We start from the raw sequence: 21,765 nt of genomic DNA on the forward strand, positions 1-21,765 counted from the left end.
AGAAACATTTCCATGAAGTCCCATCGAGTCTCCATTCTACAAAATTTAGTGAACGAAGCAAGAGCAAGGATCTGACTTCTCAAATCAATAATCATGAATCATTTCTCAAGACTTGGCACTACTTGCTAGTATTCCAAGACTCCTCTTAATACAAAACAATATTAGTTTATTAAGAATTCTATTACAAGGTCCTGTTGCCAGGGCATGGGGAGATAAGGGGCATGGCGGGTGCCCTCTCCCATCCTTCTCTTTTTCTCTTTCCTACTTTTTCTCTATACTCTTCTCTTTAAATACCCTTAACCCTGACAGTTTGCCTATGTTAGCTTTATACACATGGAATTTTTATGTGATTTTGGATATATCATATCAGTGGTTGATCTGTGAGCCCCTAAATTACCCATTTTCTATACCTATCTGTATTTATGTGCTCCAATGGGGAAGGTCGTACCCCCTCACCTTGAGTCTTACATTGCTTTATTAAAAAATGCTAAATAAAGAAAAAAAAATAAGAAGTATGATGAGCCTGTCACACCTTGAAGAGTGGTTGATGAATTATGAAGATTTCATTCATTGTTTTGTATCATGGGAGTAATGGGGCCTTAAGTTTTATGTTCAGGGTAAAACACGTAAAACAATACTGTGACTGCATTTACAGCTGAAGATGAGCTTGAACAGAGAACGAGCATGGTGATAGTAATGAACCTTTTTTTCACCCATATCAAATACATACTCAGCATAACACGATACTTGTCAGACGCAGATCTGTCATGGAACATTAGGAAAGCTATATTTTTCCCATGAACCACTTCCCATATTTTGTTACAGTGGTCGCTATTCATTTTCTAAAAACTAGATGCAAGTTATAAATCAAAACTTGCCAATGTTAACAACTTACCTACACAGAGTTTGGTATGCCAACTATACTTTTCATGTCAAAACATAATATAACAGCTAGTAAATCAATGGTGCATTCCTGCTATAATAAAACGCCTGGAAATAAGCGCCCCCCCCCCAAACTGGAGGGAAGCGTTAATCCCTGAGCTACGTAGAGACAATATACTAGCAGACATCAAACAGCTAAACTTGTTTATACAGTTTAGGCTCTATTAATACGCCAAATGTAGTTATAGGCCCCATTCGCCTGGTGAAAAACAAAAGTGTGTCGTTTTGGAATCCGTTGGTGTGGTATGCGCTGGCTCCTGAAAAAATACAGTTCAACAGAGTCTTACCTACAATGATACATTGTAGCCCCCTATCAGATTTGTCCTGTATTTATCACACAGAGCATTGCAGTCTAGCTACAATTGTAGCAAACTCTCAGTATTAAGTTGTATGGGTTTTTCAGTCAAGTTGTAACCAAGAATATCTCCATTTTACAATAGTTCCGCTGTATTTATCTCAAACTGGAACTTCTGTTCAAGATTCTACAGATATATTAAGAACTTGCAAATGCAGCATCCACTTTAAAAGGGTTTGTCCAGTATAGAGAACACATATTCATTTACTTTATTAGTAAAGTCTAAGTTAATAGGGAGGTGTCCCAGGTTTAGGATCCTATTATCTTGACCAGTGAGAGCGGTTATAAAGAGTGTCTCTCAGGCTGGAGGACCTGTCTTGTCCTGTATTACACAGACAACGCATTGATTTGAACGGGCACTGTGTGATGCTTAATTTCCCCTGTGGTGGTGCTGCAGGGAAATGAAACACTTACTGCCAGAATTCTACATCGATAAATGCTGATTGTTGGGGTCCTAACAGAGGGAAACTTTGTAATCTGGTTATTATCAAGGGACCCTTCTAACAAGTAGAGATTGTCCAAAGCAGACAAAAACCTAAGCGTTTTGTTGCCAATTGTACTTTCCATCTCCCTAATTTATTATACACAGGCAGCAGTAGCAGAGCCCCAATACAAATTAAGTACATTTCATTCTGGCCTGAAGAAGGCCATAGACATACATTAGCTGTAAGCTGAATGACCATTTATATGACAGCTATCACCACTGACCACCCCACACTAACAAGCATGTTTGGCATGGTGGAGTGTACATGGTGGAGTGTACATGAAGCTTGTGCCTTTTTTTTTTCCTTTACAATAAAAGTCATTAGTAACAGGATGCAACTGTATAGGCATCTTGTTGCACCCTTTTTTGGAGTATTTCTTGTCTGAATGGTAAAAACATGATGTGAACTTAGCATAATTGTCCAAGGCCTCCAAAGATATCAGATTTGATCATCGGTGGTGTACCTGCTCCAATATTCTAGGGAACCTGCATAAACTTGCTTCCTTTACAAGCTGTAGAGATCAGATAAAGCTGCAGGGGCTAGGAATACAAATGACTTGTCATTGCCCAGCAAATGCATCAGCAGTATGCATTAATGGTTTGAGCCTATGGAGTAACAGTGAAAACAAACTATTTAGCAGTAATGATGTAGTGTAGCTGAGAATCCAGGACTGGGGGGGTATATAACGCTTACCCAAAGCTGCAGCATGTCTGTTTGTGTCTCTCTTACTGCTCCCCCCACTTGAAAAGGGAGTGTTAATATTGCAAAGGTATAGACATGCATAAAAAGAGCTTCTAAGATTGAAGTTGTATATATTAGCTTCCTTACAATTTCTATCTACAAATGATTACGTATTCACAATTAGCAAAAAAATACAGCACGGAAGATTCTCTGTGTTGAGAATAGGCGAGAAATGGTATGACACTGAAACTCATACTCACTACATTGTCAATGTATCTTCTTGTGATCGGACAACAAAAGTAACGTGGACAGCTTTACTATGTCTCATACTGTCTATACTGAAAGTGCAACAAATAAGTTGGCTTAAAGCATTTGCTTTTTATAATCTACATTCGGCAAAGCCAACCAACGTAAGTCCTATTAAAAATTCCAATTCCTTGCATATGCCCACAATAAGGACACACAGATGTTTAGATAACACAACTAAGGAGGGAATGTATTCATGATATACCTTTATCTGTGTCTTTGGATTGTAGAATGTGAGGATTTGGCTGCAGTACTGATGCTTGCTTGCAACTTCTGTGTATTGATCTACTTGGCCTTTTTGGCTTATGGATTCCAGTTTCCTGAAAAGGATTTTTAAAGTAGCACGATTTAAAATAAAGAGGCGTAGAAACTACACATCCAAATAATTGAACATGAAAAAATAAAAATATTATATTAGGAGAAATATTATTAAACATTTGTTTAAGGCCCAGTTCACACAGAGTTTTTTGGCGCGGACTTTGACCCAGAAACCGCCTCCCATTGATTTCAATGGGAGGCGTTTTTTTATTCCCGAGTGGCTTTTAGTAGCTCGAGTGAAAGAAAAGCGGCATGTCCTTTCTTGCCGCGGTTTCACCTCTGACCTCCCATTGAAATCAATGGGAGGCAGAAAAAGTGTTTTTCTCCCGCGGCGCTCAATGGCAGATTGTGAAAAACGCTGCAAAAACCATGGTAAGACAGTGCAGGCAGGTCAAAATCTGCCTCAAATTTCCTGAAGGATTTTTGAGGCAGATTTTTTTCTGCCGGCAAAATACTCCCCCGTGTGAACAGGGCCTTAGGCAATGAAACACAGAAAAGAAAAACAAATACCTCCATCTCCTCAAACAGCTGGCTGTCATCCTCAACGCCTTCAACATCATCTTGTGCCTGGATCACAGAGCCACTTGCCTTTTTATGATCTGCAGTTTGATATGAGGAGTCCTCCCTAAATTGAGAATAACTCCCCTGAAAAGTATGTCCAATAGAAATATTAACTCTGGGATCTGCTTTCAAGGTTTCCTGTATGGTAGTTTGCTTCATTTTGCTTCTAGGATTTCCTTGCCCTTTCTCCTGAGGGCACAGGCCTGAGAACCTATCTGATAGATCCAGAGGCTTGTCGACGGAAAGATCTTTGGTTCCATTTTCATTTTTTAAGCGAAATTCATTCTCTTTATTAACAGAAGAAATTTCACAATTTGCTTCTCCTTCACTTTCTACCTTTTTCCGCTTTCCACATCTGCTTGCTGTTTGCTTATAGACCTCACGGTCCTCGCTTAGAAAAGCATTGTTCGTGTTCACCGCAGTGATTACCGAGTCATTTGGGCTCCTATTTAAAGATTGTTTGTTCCCTGAGCATTGGCTAATTACAGAGGTTGTTTCTATCCTGTGGCAGACTGATGTCACCAGGGAAGCATCTTCAGTCTTTGACAGACCATGGACAGAAGGTTTGTTAGAATATGAGGACTTCAGACGGTTTCCAATAGGTAGGAGAGAAGTGCTAGTATCCGTTTTGGTAGTGGTCCCCATTTTGGAAGTGGCCATCCCAAACACTGGTGAAACCCGCTGTGGGTCCCATTCTAATTCATGCGGATTACTCAGTGTATTCTCAGTGAATCTGTGCCAAGAAAATAATATAAGTAAATGAAAAAATAACATTTTAAACAAGACATTTTAGGAAACTGTTAACGGGAAACTGCAAGGACATTTTCTCCCTATATTGAAGTCAGTGTGGGAAATCATAACAGAAAAGTCAGTGCATGCTGTAGTTAAGAAAAAATGCCAATGCATGCCCTAGAAATCTTGCTGCATTCTGTGAACCAGATTTTTCTGTAAATCCTGTTCACAAAGTTATATCTGTCTGCTGTGGTAAACCGTGGTAAGCTAAAGCACCACAGGACTGTAATATTTCAATCTGGCATAAAGTAATTTTAAGCCTGACGCACAATAAAGTAGTTCTTAGCCACATAAGTTAATATATAAACCACATGCACTGCAAAACTGTCATGACCACATATCAATTTTCTGAGCACAACAAAAAAATAATACACTGCGTTCTTAATCACTTCAACAACAATGGTTTCTCCTCTGCTGTTCTTTGAAGTTGACTAAGAGCCGATATGACAAAACAAATAGAATTACAGTGAGTAGTGGATTATTATAAGTAAATTGTATCAACACACCGCACTTACTCTAACTCTCTATGTCTTGGGGAATGCTCCTCGTCATTATTAAGCGCCTGAGCAGTACCTGCATTGGTCCTTAGATTGTTTAGTACACTCTGGGATTGCTTGGATAAAAGCACAAGCATAAATAGTATTAACAGTTTTATTTTTGCATACAACATGGTATTTTGCACTTTGTAGCATCTACCATGCCATTACCAGTTAAAATCCTTTTCACATAATGTAATACCCCATATATTTTACATTGTTTTAATCTCCTGTAACTTTTTAAATTATGTAACATAATATACATAAAAGTCAGTCTCTTTTTGATAGCAAAGGTAGTAGGTTAGCAGTATAAGGCCCTGTTTCATATCATGCTTTGAGCCTATATCGGAGGTGTACGTCGAGAGGACTCGCAACATATACCTCAGACGAAATTCTATAATGTACCCCACTGTATAGACATACGTCGCCCATAGGCTCCCAGCGTTAAAAAAAAACCACTCTGAAGTATGCATTTTATTTTTTTTTACAATGGAAAGTCCCAATGTAATCTGCTGTCCATTTCTGCACTCAGAGCAAAAAAGCAACATTCATCCTCGCAGAGCATATCCTAGTAACCTGCAACATCCTTCTCCCTGGCCGGCTGTTATCCCTGCCTACTGTGCTCTGCAGCGCTCCGCTGACTCTCCACAACAGCCCCCTCCTCACAGCACAGCCATCTACCCCGCTCCTTTCTCTCAGCTGCCGAGCTGCGAGGGGACTGGGAGGAGAGCCCCAGACATCCTGTTGGACTGTGCTACACACCGCCAGTTCATGATGTGACACTGGTACGGTCCCCTTTATGTACAGATTCATTACTTCCCCTCTTCTCTTTCTTCTGCATAGAGCTGTCGGATCTCCTGACGTATACCTCAGACGGAAGGCTGCAATGTATCACATTATATAGGCATACAATGGGATGTTGACCACAGGGACCCATTGTAAAAAAAACATACCGCACTATTTTTTTTTCATTTTTTACTGTAGGACTTTCTATGAAATAGCTTAGTCTACACTATTCCATAACTTTGTTTTATGGCATACTGATGTATACCGGCCCAACAGGGGTCAAAAGAACACTATTTTTGCCTTTGTCGGGTGAATTGAGCGCTATAGATATGCTTATCGCATACACTGGGAACTTTCCCGACATACATAACAAATGTGATGTGAACAGGGCCTTACTCGCTCCAACACAAAGCAGAGACAGGCAACATGTAGACACATACATTAACAAAAGACTTACAGATTCTTCTTCATGAGCTTCAAGGCCAAGTGTTTCAGCTACTACAGCAGCTAAATTAAAGACTGGTTTCTCAGGAGTAAAATCACCCACGTCCTGCTTTGCTGTTGAAATACAATTTAAAGAGACTTTGTAAGTTAACAACATCAATTTATCTTTTTACATTATACCCTACTACCGATTTACATAGACTGTTTTGTTTTTTTCCATATCCTGAATTACACGTAAGATTTTAACCAAGTTTCCTCCAAGGAGCAACATGGACTCTTGTAAGATACTTGTTGGTAGTACAGTATACAGCAAATCTTTTACACTGTTATGCCTTGTGCGGAGACAGGGTGTCACACATGGGCATAACACAGAATCGCTCTTTGGTGTTCTGGTGAATCATGCATACCCCTGCAGTAGGCATAACACAGTTTTGTCTAGAGTGTTGCTTTAAACCAAAGGTGCACAAACTCTTGTTGGTCCGAGGGCCGCATTGTTATATTATTCTGCTACAAGATGCCACAGTAACAGTGGCATTTAAGGGGTTAAACGGCCAAGATCTAAGTTCTCTCCGCTCTCTGTCGTTTTTCATGGGAGACCAGCGGTCAATCACAGCTTTTTTATTCGTGTCATCACTATGCCATACAACAGGCTTCCAGCGCTGTAAATGTACAGTGTGTTGATAAGGGGTTAATGAGGGACACGGCTCCACTATTTATTATGGGAAGGGCAGAACTAATAATAAAATATATTTTAACCCCTTCCTCTGCCGGCCAACCTTCCTCCTATGTGATAAAGAGCGCTTTTCTTCAGTGCATATGAAAGCGCTCATTGGCTAATACATTCTTCAGTCACACAGTTACAAGCCATGTCTGTGTGACAGGTGCCATTCAGTAACCAATGAGCGGTCCCCCCTGTAGTAAGGGAAATCACTCATTGGTTACTGAATGGCACCTGTCACACAGCCATAGCTTGTAACTGTGTGACAGGCACCATTCAATAACCTACAGCTGCAGAGTCCGGCCCTGGCGATTTTCATACACAAACACAGCTGGTCAGCTGTGCTTCTGTTCAGCAGGGCGAGGGCTGCAACTAGTGGCAGTGCCAGACGTGAGTTGTGCCTCCCTTCTTTAGAAAAAAAACAAAAAAACAAAAGCTATTGGATACACGGGAGTGGAAAAAAATATATGTCAACAGATACAAAAATACTTATTTGGGGGACACATTTATTTAGGATACGATTTAGATGGCCCATTTGTATAATGTATTAAGATATCATATTCCAAGTTCTGTATTCTGAACGCTCGCATAAAGCAGACTGATTAACGTCTTTAAAAGTGCCACAATAGTGAAATAAGACAGATATAAGCAGCTATAACAAAAGGTTTATCACTAAGCCAGAGAATATTCTAGAATCCTTTATAAAAAAAATAAAAAAGGGAGACATTGTTATGTATGTTGTTATTGTTATAATCTAGAAATTACTTTGCTGTTGGGTACTTACTAGGTAGAGGGGATAACGGTAATGCACAAGTATCAGCAACCAATATTGTCTCTCCTTTTCCTGTTTTTACTTGGGTGGATGTAAATATTCTTGCTCCAGAGCCTGCAAAACAAACAAAGACAAATACAGTTCTATGAAAAAGATTGTGTCTGTCTATAATTGTGACTAAGATAACAATCTAACTAATCAAGAACAGATTTGTCAATAACCAGGCTGTGTGTGCCTTTACTTAATGGGCAAAGAATCGGTGAAACCAACACTTCCAATCTCATCTCTTTAATTGAAACACCTTTTTACAATTTGCTTTTGGAGAAGTTAAAACCTCCTCACTTACTTTTTCTTCCAGTACTGTGGACGTTTACTCAATGTGTTCAATAAAAGATATGAACAGTACACCTGTTTGTGTGTTATTTGTGTAATTTGCTTTGCTGCAATCTCACAGAAAAGATTCAGAAGTGTCAGGATTCTGAATAAACATCACGTCCAAGCTGGTAGTGATGTATATTCATTATCAGGACACTACAGTAATGTTAGTGTTAGTGTATGTAGCTGCACATAACGATATAACTATATCGCTAGTGCAGTGTAAATGAATGGAGAGAAGTGCATGACGCTGATTGGTCAGTGTCATACACTCCTCTACAACACCCACTTGGTCTAACGTAAAAACACGCACACTTGGGCATTAAGAAACTAAAGCTAAAAGTCGCTCATAAAGTGGTTTAAAATAGATCGTTTTTCTAAATAAAAAGCATTACTGTCACCTACATTACAGCGCCCATCTCCTTATGTAGGAGACAGTGCACTTATAATGTGGTGACAGAGTCTCTTTAAAGGCATTATTTGCCTATCGGGCACCAGAACTAACGGCACCGATATCTCAGCAACAGTGGGGGATAGAAGAAATAATTAAAAAAAGTGTCAGAACCTGAGAGGTACCTGCAATCTAACGGTGATGTCAGCTGCACTTTTTGGGCAGGTGAGAGGTTCACTTTAAAATTCAAATTCAAAAATACTATTTGGTCTGCATAAAATTTTTTACCAGTGATTTATTGTAATGTTTCTTCTTAGTCAGAACTTTCAAGGCTTGGTATGTTGACAGGCAGAGCTTGGCTGGTGCTGTACGCAGATCAGCCCATATACACGAGGCAATGATAAGTTACATAGTTACATAGTTTGTACGGTTGAAAAAAGACACATGTCCATCAAGTTCAACCAAGGGATGGGAAAGGGGACGTGGGATGGGAAAGGGGAAGTAAAAAATTTCTACACATAGCAGTTAATATTTTTTTGTTCTAGGAAATTATCTAAGCCTTTTTTAAAGCCATCTACTGTCCCTGCTGTGACGGCTCCTGCGGTAGGCTATTCCATAGATTCACAGTTCTCACAGTAAAGAAGGCTTGTCGCCTCTGCAGGTTGAACCTTTTTTTCTCCAGACGGAGGGAGTGCCCCCTTGTTTTTTGAGGGGGTTTTACATGGAACAGGATTTCACCATATTTTTTGTATTCGCCATTCATATATTTATATAAGTTAATCATGTCCCCCCTTAGTCGTCTTTTCTCAAGGCTAAATAGGTTTAGTTCTTTTAATCTTTCCTCATAACTTAAATTCTCCATGCCCCTTATTAGCTTCGTTGCTCTTCTTTGTATTTTTTCCAACTCCAGGGCATCCTTTCTATGAACTGGAGCCCAGAACTGAACTGCATATTCTAGATGAGGCCTCACTAATGCTTTGTAAAGTGGCAATATTACATCCCTGTCCCGCGAGTCCATGCCTCTTTTGATACACGACAATATTTTGCTGGCCTTTGAAGCAGCTGATTGACACTGCATGCTGAAATTTAGTTTATGATTTACAAGTACACCCAGATCCTTCTCAACAATTGACTCCCCCAGTGTAGCTCCCCCTAGGACATATGATGCATGCAGGTTGTTCGTACCCAGGAGCATAACTTTACATTTATCTACATTAAACTTCATTTGCCAAGTGGACGCCCAAACACTTAGTTTGTTTAAATCTGCCTGCAATTCACAAACATCTTCCATAGTCTGAACTATATTGCATAGCTTGGTGTCATCTGCAAAAATAGAAATAGTGCTATTAATCCCATCCTCTATATCATTAATAAAGAAGTTGAATAATAGTGGTCCCAGCACTGAACCCTGGGGTACACCACTTATAACCAGGGAGCATTCAGAGTAGCAATCATTGACCACAACTCTCTGGATACGGTCCTTGAGCCAATTCTCAATCCAATTACAAACTATACTTTCTAAACCTATAGTCCTTAATTTACCCATTAGATGTCTATGAGGGACAGTGTCAAATGCCTTTGCAAAGTCCAAAAACACTATATCCACAGCGGCCCCTCTGTCTAGGCTTTTCCTTACCTCTTCATAAAAACAAATCAGGTTGGTTTGACAGCTTCTGTCCTTTGTAAAACCATGCTGGCTGTCACTTATAATACTATTTATTGTCACATAATTCTGTATATAGTCCCTCAATAGCCCCTCAAACATTTTCCCCACAATTGATGTTAAGCTTACTGGTCTATAATTACCCGGCGAAGACCTAGAGCCCTTTTTGAAAATAGGCACCACATTTGCCCTGCGCCAGTCCCTTGGCACTATACCACTCATGAGAGACTCTCTAAATATTATGAAGAGGGGGACAGAAATAACTGAACTAAGCTCTTTAAGAACTCTAGGGTGTAACCCATCTGGTCCCGGGGCCTTGTGTACATTTATTTTATTTAATTTAGCTTGGACCATATCTACATTCATCCAATTCAGTATATCAACTGATATATTAACAGCACTGGCACCGGCTACATCAGCTGCTCCTTCTTCTGTTGTATATACAGAGCGGAAGAACCCATTTAGTAACTCTGCCTTCTCTTGAACCCCTGTGACCAACTCCCCATTACCACTATCTAAGGGTCCTACATGTTCAGACCTGGGCTTTTTTGCATTTATATGCTTGAATAATTTTTTAGGATTTGTTTTACTATCCTTGGCCACCTGCCTTTCATTTTGTATTTTTGCTGATTTTATTACATTTTTACAGATTTTATTAAGCTCTTTATATTTTACAAAGGCTGCAGATGTACCCTCAGATTTGTATTTTTTAAATGCCCTTTTTTTGTCGTGTATTGCCCCTTTCACAGAAGGTGTAAGCCATGTGGGGTTTAATTTGAGTCGTTTATACTTGTTACCTGTAGGAATACATTTTGCACTATAAGGCCTCATGCACACGACCGTGTTTTTGCGTCCGCAATTCCCCCGCAAATCCACGGGAGAATTGCGGACCCATTCTTTTCTATGGGGCCGTGCACACGACCGTAGTTTTTGCGGTCCGTGCACGGCCCGGGAACCCGGACCGCAGAAAGTACGGACATGTCCTATTATGGTCCGGAGTTGCGGTCCGGGCTCATTGAAAACAATGGCCCGGCCATGTGCATGTGCGGGCGGCTTGCGGCTGACAGTCCGCTGACAGTCCGCAGCCGGCCGACACGAAAATCACGGGCGTGCACACGGCTACGGTCGGGCTACGGTCGTGTGCATGAGGCCTAATTACCCAAAGTAGATTTGAAAATCTCCCATTTATCATTTGTCCCATTATTTGACATTAGTTCTTCCCAGTCTATATCCTGAATTGCCGCCCTCATCCTGGGGAAATTGGCTTTCTTAAAATTAAATGTTTTTGCCCTCCCAGCCTGCGTTTGTTTTTTACAGTATAGGTAAAATATAACTATATTATGATCACTGTTACCAAGGTTTTCACGAACATTGACATTCCCAACAAGATCTGCATTATTAGAAATGACCAGATCCAACAGAGCTTCACCTCTAGTCGGGTCTTCCACAAACTGGCACATAAAATTTTCCTGCAACAGGTTGAGGAAATGTCTCCCATTTGCAGTTGAAGCCGAACCATGACACCAATTAATATCCCGATAATTAAAATCTCCCATTATCACAACAGTACCCGCCTGTGCAGCCCGCTCCATTTGTTTATATATTTGACCTTCTATCTCTTCAGTTATATTGGGGGGTCTATAGATTACACCAAAAGTAATTTTTTCAGTGTTTACTTCCCTTTGTAATTCCACCCACAAGGTTTCAACCTCCTCACAGTCTTCACCCTCTAATGTCTCATTTACACTCACCTTCATATCGCTTCTCACATACAGACATACACCACCGCCTTTCCTATTTGCCCTGTCTTTCCGAAACAGTGTAAAACCCTGTAGATTTACAGCCCAGTCATGTGAAGAGTCCAGCCATGTTTCAGCAACACCAACTATATCTATATCTTCTTCCAGTATTAAGGCCTCCAGCTCCCCCATTTTGCTTGCTAGACTTCTGGCATTTGTGAACATACACTTTAACTTGCCTTTAAATGTTTCACTTTCACTATCAGAAATGTGATTATTTGACATTTGGGCCTTTTTATTTTCACTGCTGTTTTGTAACGAAAGGATCTCCTTATCTTGTTGCCTAGTCCTCTCCCCACCGTCTGTTTCTCCCCCCACCAATATAGTCTGACCCCTCTCTAACCTAACTACCCCTTTATTTCCTACATTGGCCTCCCTCCTCAGCCCTAGTTTAAACACTCCGCCACCCCAGCTAGAATTCTCTCCCCCAGCACAGCGGACCCCCTTCCATTTAGGTGCAAATCATCTGCAGAATACAGTTTGTACCCCAATGAAAAGTCAGCCCAGTGCTCTAGGAACCCAAATCCTTCTCCTCTACACCAAGACTTAAGCCATGCATGTAACTCCCTGAGCTCCCGCTGTCTTTCCTGTGATGCGCATGGCACAGGCAGTATTCCTGAGAATACAACCTTGGAGGTCCTTCCCTTCAGCTTGTAGCCTAGTTCTTTAAAATTATTCTTAAGGCTCCTCCACCTACCATTTATTCTGTCGTTGGTACCGACATGGACCACAACAGCTGGATCATCACCAGCCCCTCCCAGCAATTTGTCCACCCGTTCCACCACATGCCGAACCCTGGCACCAGGGAGACAGCAAACCATTCGGTTGAGGAGGTCTTGGCGACATATTATTCTATCCGTCTTCCTGATTATAGAATCCCCTACAACTATCAATTGTCTTGGCTTACCTGCATTACCATCCCGCCGACTACTAGCTGGGCTGTTCTCCCGGCTGTTAGGGAGATCAGTATCCACTAGGGCTGCCTTTTCTGAGACTGATACCCTCGCATCATCACCCAACCTGGCAATTTTGCTTGGAATGCCGTGAGACCTAGTTTATCCTTGCAAATATTCTTGACCCATTTGAAAGGCAAGAACTAAATTCCTAATCTCCTGGCTATCTACCTCCAGTTGGAACCAGATGTGGCTTCCCCTGGAAATAACAGCTGATGGAGAAGCCGAACCTGCACGGGACACGTCATGAAAACAAACAGTGCAGACATAAGACATATTGTATCAACCTCCTGTAAAATGCGATTCCCCTCAATCACTGTAGCAACCTCCTATAATATGCAACACCCACAGTATTCAGTGTTTATTTTAACGTGCCTCCCTAAACTCCACTTAGTTTTATTACAGGCAAATGCTTTGAGTATTTTTAGATCGAATTTGCATTGAGCAAAGCGATCATATTTGCACTCATCTCAAGGTTTCCACTTTGCATTGTGTGTTCAAGCTGTCCTTATAAACAAGTTCAATGAACGCCTAAGCCAGTCTAGAAATTTAGCTTCAAAGGCTTGTTTTTTTTCAGCTTTGCCTTTCCACAGCCTCATAACAGCATGAAGTCCCCACTGTTCAATATTTAAAAACAAAACAACAAGATCGTTGGAGTGAATTTTGATAAACTTAAAGGCTATGTACACCTTTGAAGAGAATTTTATTTTTGCAATAAATCAATATTTTATGTGGTTTTAGACAACGTTAAAATTTACTTTATTAAAAAATGTTTTTAAGATAAAGCTTCTGTGTATCCTTTATACACAGAAGCTGTATGATTCCGTCAAAGCGGTTTCCGTTAGTTCAGCTGAACTAACAGCTTGGCTGAAAGATGGTCCTGCATGTCTCCGACACACAGGATCCAGCTAATAACGATCCCATTTAAGTTTATGTACCCCAAAATGGTACCAATAAAAACGACATCTCATCCTGCAAATAAGCCCGCATTGGGCTACATCGATAGAAAAAGACAAAAGTAATGATGTAAAAAAAAAAAAAATGTGGTGACGCAAAAAACAAATACATTTTGTTTAAAAGTGTTTTATTGTGCAAAAGTAGTAAAACATAAAAACAAACTATAAATATTTGGTATCACCGTAATCGCACTGACCCATACAATAAAGGTAACATGTTATTTATGCCGTATGGTGAACGGTGTAAAGTTTGAAGCGCAAAAAACAATGCTGGAATAGCTGTGTTTTTCAATTCCCACACCAAAAAAAAGTTAATGAATGTTAGTCAATATTTTTGATATGTACCCAAAAACTGTGCGATTAAAAAACATATAACTCGTGCAAAAAACAAGCCCTGATACATCGGTCGGCGAAGAAAAAAAAGTTATGGTTCTTGAAGGTGATGATGACAAAACTAAAAGGAATGCATGGTATGGGTATGTTCATACAGGATGAACAATGTAAAAAAAAAAAAAGAAGGCCAATGCTGACCCGCCCGGATGTTGTCATAGCGATGCATCCCTCTGTTTTCCGTGCAGTCCAGCCTTCTGTGAGGACGCTGCAGCCCATGTGACCACTGCAGAAGTCACACGGGATGGAACGTCATGCCAGGAGGACGGGCTGCACAGACAAAAAAGGCACACGTCTCTATGACAACGCACAGGGCGTAAGTGTTGGCTTTTTCATTCATTTTGAAGAGGCCCTATCTTATACATACATAATCTGATCAGTGCTGTAATGTAGATAAGTGGTTTTTATTTTGAAAAACGATCATTTTTGAGCAAGTTATGAGCAATTTTAGATTTATGCTAATTAGTTTCTTAATAGACAACTGGGCGTGTTTTTACTTTTTACCAACTGGGCGTTGTACAGAGGAGTGTATGAGGCTGACCAATCAGTGACCAATCAGCATCATACACTTCTCATCCTTCCAGCCCAGCTTCTTTGAATGCACAGCGTGATTGTGCAGTGAAAGAAGCTGGGATGGAACAATGAGAAGTGCAGGACACTGATTGGTCACTGATTGGTCAGCGTCATACACTCCTCTGTACAACACCCAGTTGGTAAAAAGTAAAAACACGCCCATTTGGTCATTAACCCCTTCAGGACCAAGCTCATTTTGGCCTTCAGGACCAGGCCCATTTTTTCAAATCTGACATGTGTCACTTTATGTGGTAATAACTCCGGAATGCTTTTACCCATCCAAGCGATTCTGAGATTGTTTTATCGTGACATATTGTACTTTATGTTAGTGAAAAAATTTGGGGCATAAATGTAATATTTAGTTGTGAAAAACACCAAAATTTGGAGAAAATTTTCAAAAATTAGCATTTTTCTCAATTTAAATGTATCTGCTTATAAAACAGATAGTAATACCACACAAAATAGCTACTATTTCACATATCCCATATGTCTACTTTATGTTTGCATCATTTTTTGAACGTTCTTTTATTTTTCAAGGACGTTACAAGACATAGAACTTTTGCAGCAATTTCCCACATTTACCAGAAAATGTCAAAAGGCTATTTTTTCAAGGACCACTTCAGTTCTAAAGTGGCTTTGAGGGCCTTAAATATTAGAAAGTCCCCATAAATCACCCCATTTTGAAAACCGCACCCCTCAAAGTATTCAAAACAGCATTCAGAAAGTGCTTTAACCGTTTAGGTGTTTCACAGGAATTAAAGCAAATTAGAGGTGAAATTTACAAATTTCATATTTTTTGCCAAAATTAATTTGTAATACATTTTTTTCTGTAACACAGAAGGATTTACCCAAGAATCGCAACTCAATATTTATTGCCCAGATTCTACATTTTTTTAAAATATCCCACATGTGGCCCTAGTTCACTACTGGACTGAAGTACAGGCCTCAGAAGCAAAGGAGCACCTAGAGGATTTTGGGGCCTCCTTTTTTTATAATATATTTTAGGCACCATGTCAGGTTTGAAGAGGTCTTGTGTGGCCAAAACAGTGGAAACCCCCCACAAGTTATCCCATTTTGAAAACTACACCCCTCAAGGAATTTTTTTAGGGGTATAGTTAGCATTTTCACCCAACAGTTTTTTTGCTAAATTTATTGGAATTAGTCTGTGAAGATGCAAATCTACTTTTTTTCTGAAAAAACATAGAATTTTCAAATTTTTACAAGGAATAAAGGAGAAAAAGCACCCCAACATTTGTAAAGCAATTTCTCCCGATTACGGCAATACCCCATATGTGGTGATAAACTGCTGTTTAGACCCACGCCAGAGCTCAGAAGTGAAGGAGCACCATTTGGATTTTGGAGCGCAGATTTTGCTGGAACGGTTTTCAGTGCCATGTCGTGTTTGCATCGCACTGGAGGGACCTAAACAGTGGAAACCGCCCAAAAGTTATCCCATTTTGGAAACTACACCCCTCAAGGAATTTTTCTAGGGGTATAGTTAGCATTTTGACCCAACAGTTTTTTTGCTAAATTTATTGGAATTAGTCTGTGAAGATGAAAATCTACTTTTTTTCTGAAAAAACATAGAATTTTCACATTTTTACAAGGAATAAAGGAGAAAAAGCACCCCAACATTTGTAAAGCAATTTCTCCCGATTACGGCAATACCCCATATGTGGTGATAAACTGCTGTTTAGACCCACGCCAGAGCTCAGAAGTGAAGGAGCACCATTTGGATTTTGGAGCGCAGATTTTGCTTGAACGGTTTTCAGTGCCATGTCGTGTTTGCATCGCACTGGAGGGACCTAAACAGTGGAAACCCCCCAAAAGTTATCCCATTTTGGAAACTACACCCCTCAAGGAATTTTTTTAGGGGTATAGTTAGCATTTTGACCCAACAGTTTTTTTGCTAAATTTATTGGAATTAGTCTGTGAAGATGAAAATCTACTTTTTTTCTGAAAAAACATAGAATTTTCAAATTTTTACAAGGAATAAAGGAGAAAAAGCACCCCAACATTTGTAAAGCAATTTCTCCCGATTACGGCAATACCCCATATGTGGTAATAAACTGCTGTTTAGACCCACGCCAGAGCGTGCAGGAGCACCATTTGGATTTTGGAGCGCAGATTTTACTGGAATGATTTTTGGTGCCATGTCGAGTTTGCAATGTACTGGACAGTGGAAACCACCCAAAAGTGACCCCATTTTGGAAACTACACCCCTATGGTATTTATCTAGGGGTATTTTGAGCATGTTGATCGCAAAGTTTTAGGTGTTATTTAGGTTATTTGTCTTTTTTGTCCCAAACCATTGCATTTGCCTGTACAAATAACTATTTTGTGCTAAAAAAGCATATGACCAACAAATGTGTCAATCCGTAGAGTTAAGAACAGCATCTCACTATGATATATAGTAAGTTAGATTGGGAAAATTTAAAAAAATATATGAAACTGCCTTGGAAAGGCAATATATTTGAAAAGTGGAGGAAACAAATACTGAGAATGTTCACACAATAAAAGGACAGCCATGGGGCTATATAATTGTCTTTTTTTTTAAAGGACTGGTTGTCTCATTAGCACAATCAATCCCTACATGAGGGACAAATGTGCCAAGTGACGCTGGCACTCCATAACAGATCCCTGCCTGGCAAGGTAGGAACTGAAATGTGCGCAAAACAACCAATCACCTGCAGTATATATAAAGGCGCAGTGTCCAACACCGTATGTATAGATACAGTAAAGGATCACTAATCCACAAATTATTGTCAGCTTTACCAGCAGTATTATCGGGTAGAACAAGTTGCACAAAACCGTAAAACAAGCCCAAACTGCACTGATCAGGAACAGCTCGTATACCCTCCAAATAAAAAGAGCTATGCCCGTATCACCAAAAAGTAAAAAAGTACTAAGAATGAAAATAACTGGTTTTTATGGCAGGACATAATCATAACAGGCAGAACAAAAAAATTGAACATTTAAAAACTACAACCCCCAATGTATTCATCTAGGGGTATAGTGAGAATTTTGCGTGACCAATTGTAAGGCGACACCACCCTAGGTATTCATCTAGGGGTATAGTGAGAATTTTTAGTTTTGTTTTGGGGTTATTCAAATTTTTAGTCAGTGGGCAGAAAATGGGAAATAAATGAAATTACTTTATAATGGCCAATATGAAGAAAGAGGGGACTGATGAATAAAACATAATTTAAAACTCTAATGAGGTGTGATAAATTCTGAAGCATTCTTTTATGCATAGCCCGGGTTTTGTGGGGCAGGTATCACATTGGTAGGTGGTGTCTCTTCTGATCCCTCTTCTTGTACACACCCAACATTTTTTTTGGGGCCTTCTTTTGTTCTCGGTAGGGGGTGTTTCTGTTGGAAAATGCTGGCCTGGAATAATGCGATTCACATTACTTGCAGTACCCTCCCCTTCTGGGTTTCCAAATATTAGAGCCTTTATGACCTTCTCCTGGAATTGCAGGAAGGTTTCACGATTGCCTGCATACCTGGACACCACAAACGCATTATAAAATGCAATTTGGGTGAGGTGGACGACCAGCTTTTTGTACCATGTTTTGCTCTTACGCATGGCACTATATGGTTTGATCACTTGATCCGATAGGTCCACCCCACCCATGAAGCGATTGTAGTCCAGGATGCAGGTAGGCTTGGTGGTTGGGGTGCTGGATCCACGTACTAGAACAGGTCTGCTGCTAGCATTATGAATGGTGGACAATATGTGTACATCCCTTTTGTCCTTAAATTTAAGAAAGAGCAGATTATTGCTGCAGACGGCACTACTTTCCCCTTTCTGCAACGTCTGCCCCAGCAGGGATTTGGGAAGGCCCTTCTGATTCTTCCGGATGGTGCCACAGGCCACGGTGGATCTGGACGAAAGGGACTTTAGGAGGGGAATACTATTATAATAATTGTCCACGTATAGGTGATATCCCTGACCAAGTAAAGGGTGTATCAGGTGCCAAACTATTTTGCCGCTGATACCAAGAATGGAGGGGCAGTCTGGGGGTTCAATTTTTGAATCTTTCCCCTCATAAATTTTAAAACGGTGTGTGTACCCAGTGGCGCTCTCACACACCTTGTATAATTTTATGCCATACCGGGCCCTTTTGTTTGGGAGGTATTGCCTGAAGTGCAGCCTCCCTTTGAAACTTACAAGGGATTCATCGACCGCTATATTTTTTTCAGGGGTGTAACTTTCTGAAAATTTTGTATTATAGTGGTCGATGACAGGCCTAATCTTATATAGCCTGTCATAATGGGGGTCCTGGGGTGGTGGGCAACGGGAATTATCATTATAATGTAAGAACTTGAGCAGGGCCTCAAAACGTGTTCTGCTCATCACCGTACTGTAGAGGGGTGTATTGTACAGTACGTCAGAGGACCAGTAGTCCCGGATACGTGGTTTTTTTATGAGGCCCATATTTAACAATAGGCCCCAAAATTTTCGGAGTTCCACTGGGTCTGTGGGGGTCCAGCTTTGAACTCTGGCATTATATGAGGTGGGATTGCTGGCCATAAACTGCTCTGCGTACAAATTGGTCTGCTGGACCATCGCAGAAACAAATTCCTCAGAAAAGAACAAATTAAAAAAATCTAATTCCCTGAACCCTGCAGTCTCTACTTGGATCCCTGAGGAGGCAGTAAAGTTGGGAACCTGAGGGGTATAATTTACAGCGGGTACCCACATCGCCTCATTTGAATCCGGCTGCGCAGGACCAACTGCTCTTCTGCGCTGTGCGGGGGGCTCATCAGACTCGCTAGATGATGATGAAGATGAAATAACAAATTCCATCTCATCTTCACTTGCAGAGTCGGTGTCGGAGCATAACATGGCATATGCCTCCTCTGGACTATAAAATCTCTGGGCCATATTGGTATGGTACAGTGTATAATAACTAATAAAACTCCCTAAAAACAATATAACTAAAAAGTGATCCCCAAAAATACAGAAGCGGAACGGAGCGCACTGTATAGGTCACAGGTGGTGACAAGACACAGAGGTCAGGTAATGAGCCTATATAAAGTAGCGCTACCCCTAACAAGACTCCCTTCAATTGCTAAATAACTGTTAATTTTTTTTTTAAATGTTTAAATTTTTTTTAATTTTTTTTTATTTTTTTAACAAGAAAACTAAACTCCCTAAAAATTCAGGAGAGGACGGAGTAGGTAGGGACAGAAGACCGCAAGTAAACGGTCAGCAGGTGACGGACGTCAGCAGCTTAGCAGGATTACCAGGTGACAGACGCTGGGGCTAGGGGTCAGTATAGGGTAAAATTGGGGAACTTTTTAAACAAAATTGACAGGGACACTGACAGGGACCACAGATCTGACAGGGACCACAGATCTGACAGGGACCACAAATCTGACAGGGACCACAAATCTGACAGGGACCACAAATCTGACAGGGTCCTTCACACTAGGCAGGGATCAGCTGAAGGGCATGGAGGGTGAGTATAGAGGAGTTATTTTTCTATTTTTAACAGTTTTTTCTGTCAGAAACACTCTGACACGAACAGCACAGTACACTGATGACCGGCTCTGAGAAGATCTGACACTCAATGAGCTTCTCAGAGCCGGGAAACAGCACTGTGTCGTCATTGACAGCTGTGATTGGTCTGTCACATTTGACTAACCAACCACAGCGATCGCCGACACGGGGCAGCTATGATAGGTCCCGTGCCGGGTAACTATGATTGTTAGCTGTCACAGACAGCAACAATCATTGTGATGTCACCATGTCAAGTGACATGGTGACAGTTTGAATGCAGGGCGTTACTGTACGCCCTTTTGCGGGAAGGCACCGCTAAAAAGGACGTTCAGGAACGCCGATTTGCGGGAAGGGGTTAAGAAACGAATTAGCATAAATCTAAAATTGCTCATAACTTCCTCAAAAATGATCGTTTTTCAAAATAAAAACCACTGCTGTTATCTACATTACAGTGCCGATCAGATTATATAGGAGATTGGGCGCTTATAACCTGGTTACAGAGCCTCTTTAAACAAGAAAATACATTTTTTTTTTAATACTTCTGATTTGCGATTTTTGCGGCAAAGCTTTTTCACTGCAAAAAACGCAACTCTTGCGATCAGTTGCGGGTTTCACCTCTCCATTGACTTCAACGGGTAAAACTCGAACAAAAGAGCAGCGATTCCGCAGCATAAATTAACATTCACCGGATTTAAAAAACAAAAACATAACACCGGTCAATTTATTAACGTTTTCTCAGATGATAGTTATCCGCAGCTTGTGGATGAAATTTGTTCAAATCTTATCCACATTGCGCTACAGTAATACACTGTGGATTTTCCGCAGTAAAATCTGTCGTGGAAAATCCACAGCTAATCCGCCCTGTGTGAACATACCATAATAAATGCCAGAATAGGCCTTGTCATTAAGGGGTTAATAGTCACTTTTTAGTGAGCTTACTGGAAAGTCCATTGAAAAACATATATTTCAATACAAATAAAGTGTGTATTACTATTAATTATTTTTTACAAGTAGAGTCAATGGGCTTTGTATGCAATCGTATGGCATACAGTTGCTTACATTGGGGCTATATGTTCGGTATATATGTTGGGAGATTTCTCAGCGTATACACCACATTTTGTCATAACTTTTAGGCATTTCATAGCCAGGAGGCATCTCACTTACTATTTGTAGATTCCGTTGCACTTGTATCATCCTGTGGGTGTTCTGTATACCGCACATGTTTGTTTAATTTTCTCCTGCGCATCCTGCTGACCACATTTAGAGGAAAGGAACTGACTGGTGAATCGGGAATAATGCCATCATCGCCATCACCATCGTGATCTCCTGTAACCTCGTCATGAATCTTTTTAGTTGATCTAAATATAACAGAATATTTCAGTTATAAATCACACAAACGTGTACAGTGAAATTGATGATGATATATATATATATTACTTTTGTTTGTACCAATAATTTTT

At 40.4% G+C, this 21,765-nt stretch overlaps 1 protein-coding gene across 2 annotated transcripts in view; it reads right to left on the minus strand.

The window, feature by feature from the left end:
• Nucleotides 1-21,765, minus strand: part of RBBP8 (RB binding protein 8, endonuclease) — a 61,310-nt gene that overhangs the window by 22,846 nt on the left and 16,699 nt on the right. For both annotated transcript variants that reach the window (XM_075826352.1, XM_075826353.1), the window contains exons 7-12: nucleotides 21,470-21,663; nucleotides 7,709-7,810; nucleotides 6,220-6,320; nucleotides 4,956-5,053; nucleotides 3,598-4,381; nucleotides 2,975-3,089 (exon numbers count right to left, since the gene is read on the minus strand). In XM_075826352.1, the coding sequence (XP_075682467.1) occupies nucleotides 2,975-3,089; nucleotides 3,598-4,381; nucleotides 4,956-5,053; nucleotides 6,220-6,320; nucleotides 7,709-7,810; nucleotides 21,470-21,663 (1,394 nt within the window). The remainder of the gene's footprint in view (nucleotides 1-2,974; nucleotides 3,090-3,597; nucleotides 4,382-4,955; nucleotides 5,054-6,219; nucleotides 6,321-7,708; nucleotides 7,811-21,469; nucleotides 21,664-21,765) is intronic.

This window comes from Rhinoderma darwinii, chromosome 5 (genome assembly GCF_050947455.1).
Source record: "Rhinoderma darwinii isolate aRhiDar2 chromosome 5, aRhiDar2.hap1, whole genome shotgun sequence".
NCBI classification, from domain to species: Eukaryota; Metazoa; Chordata; class Amphibia; order Anura; family Rhinodermatidae; genus Rhinoderma; species Rhinoderma darwinii.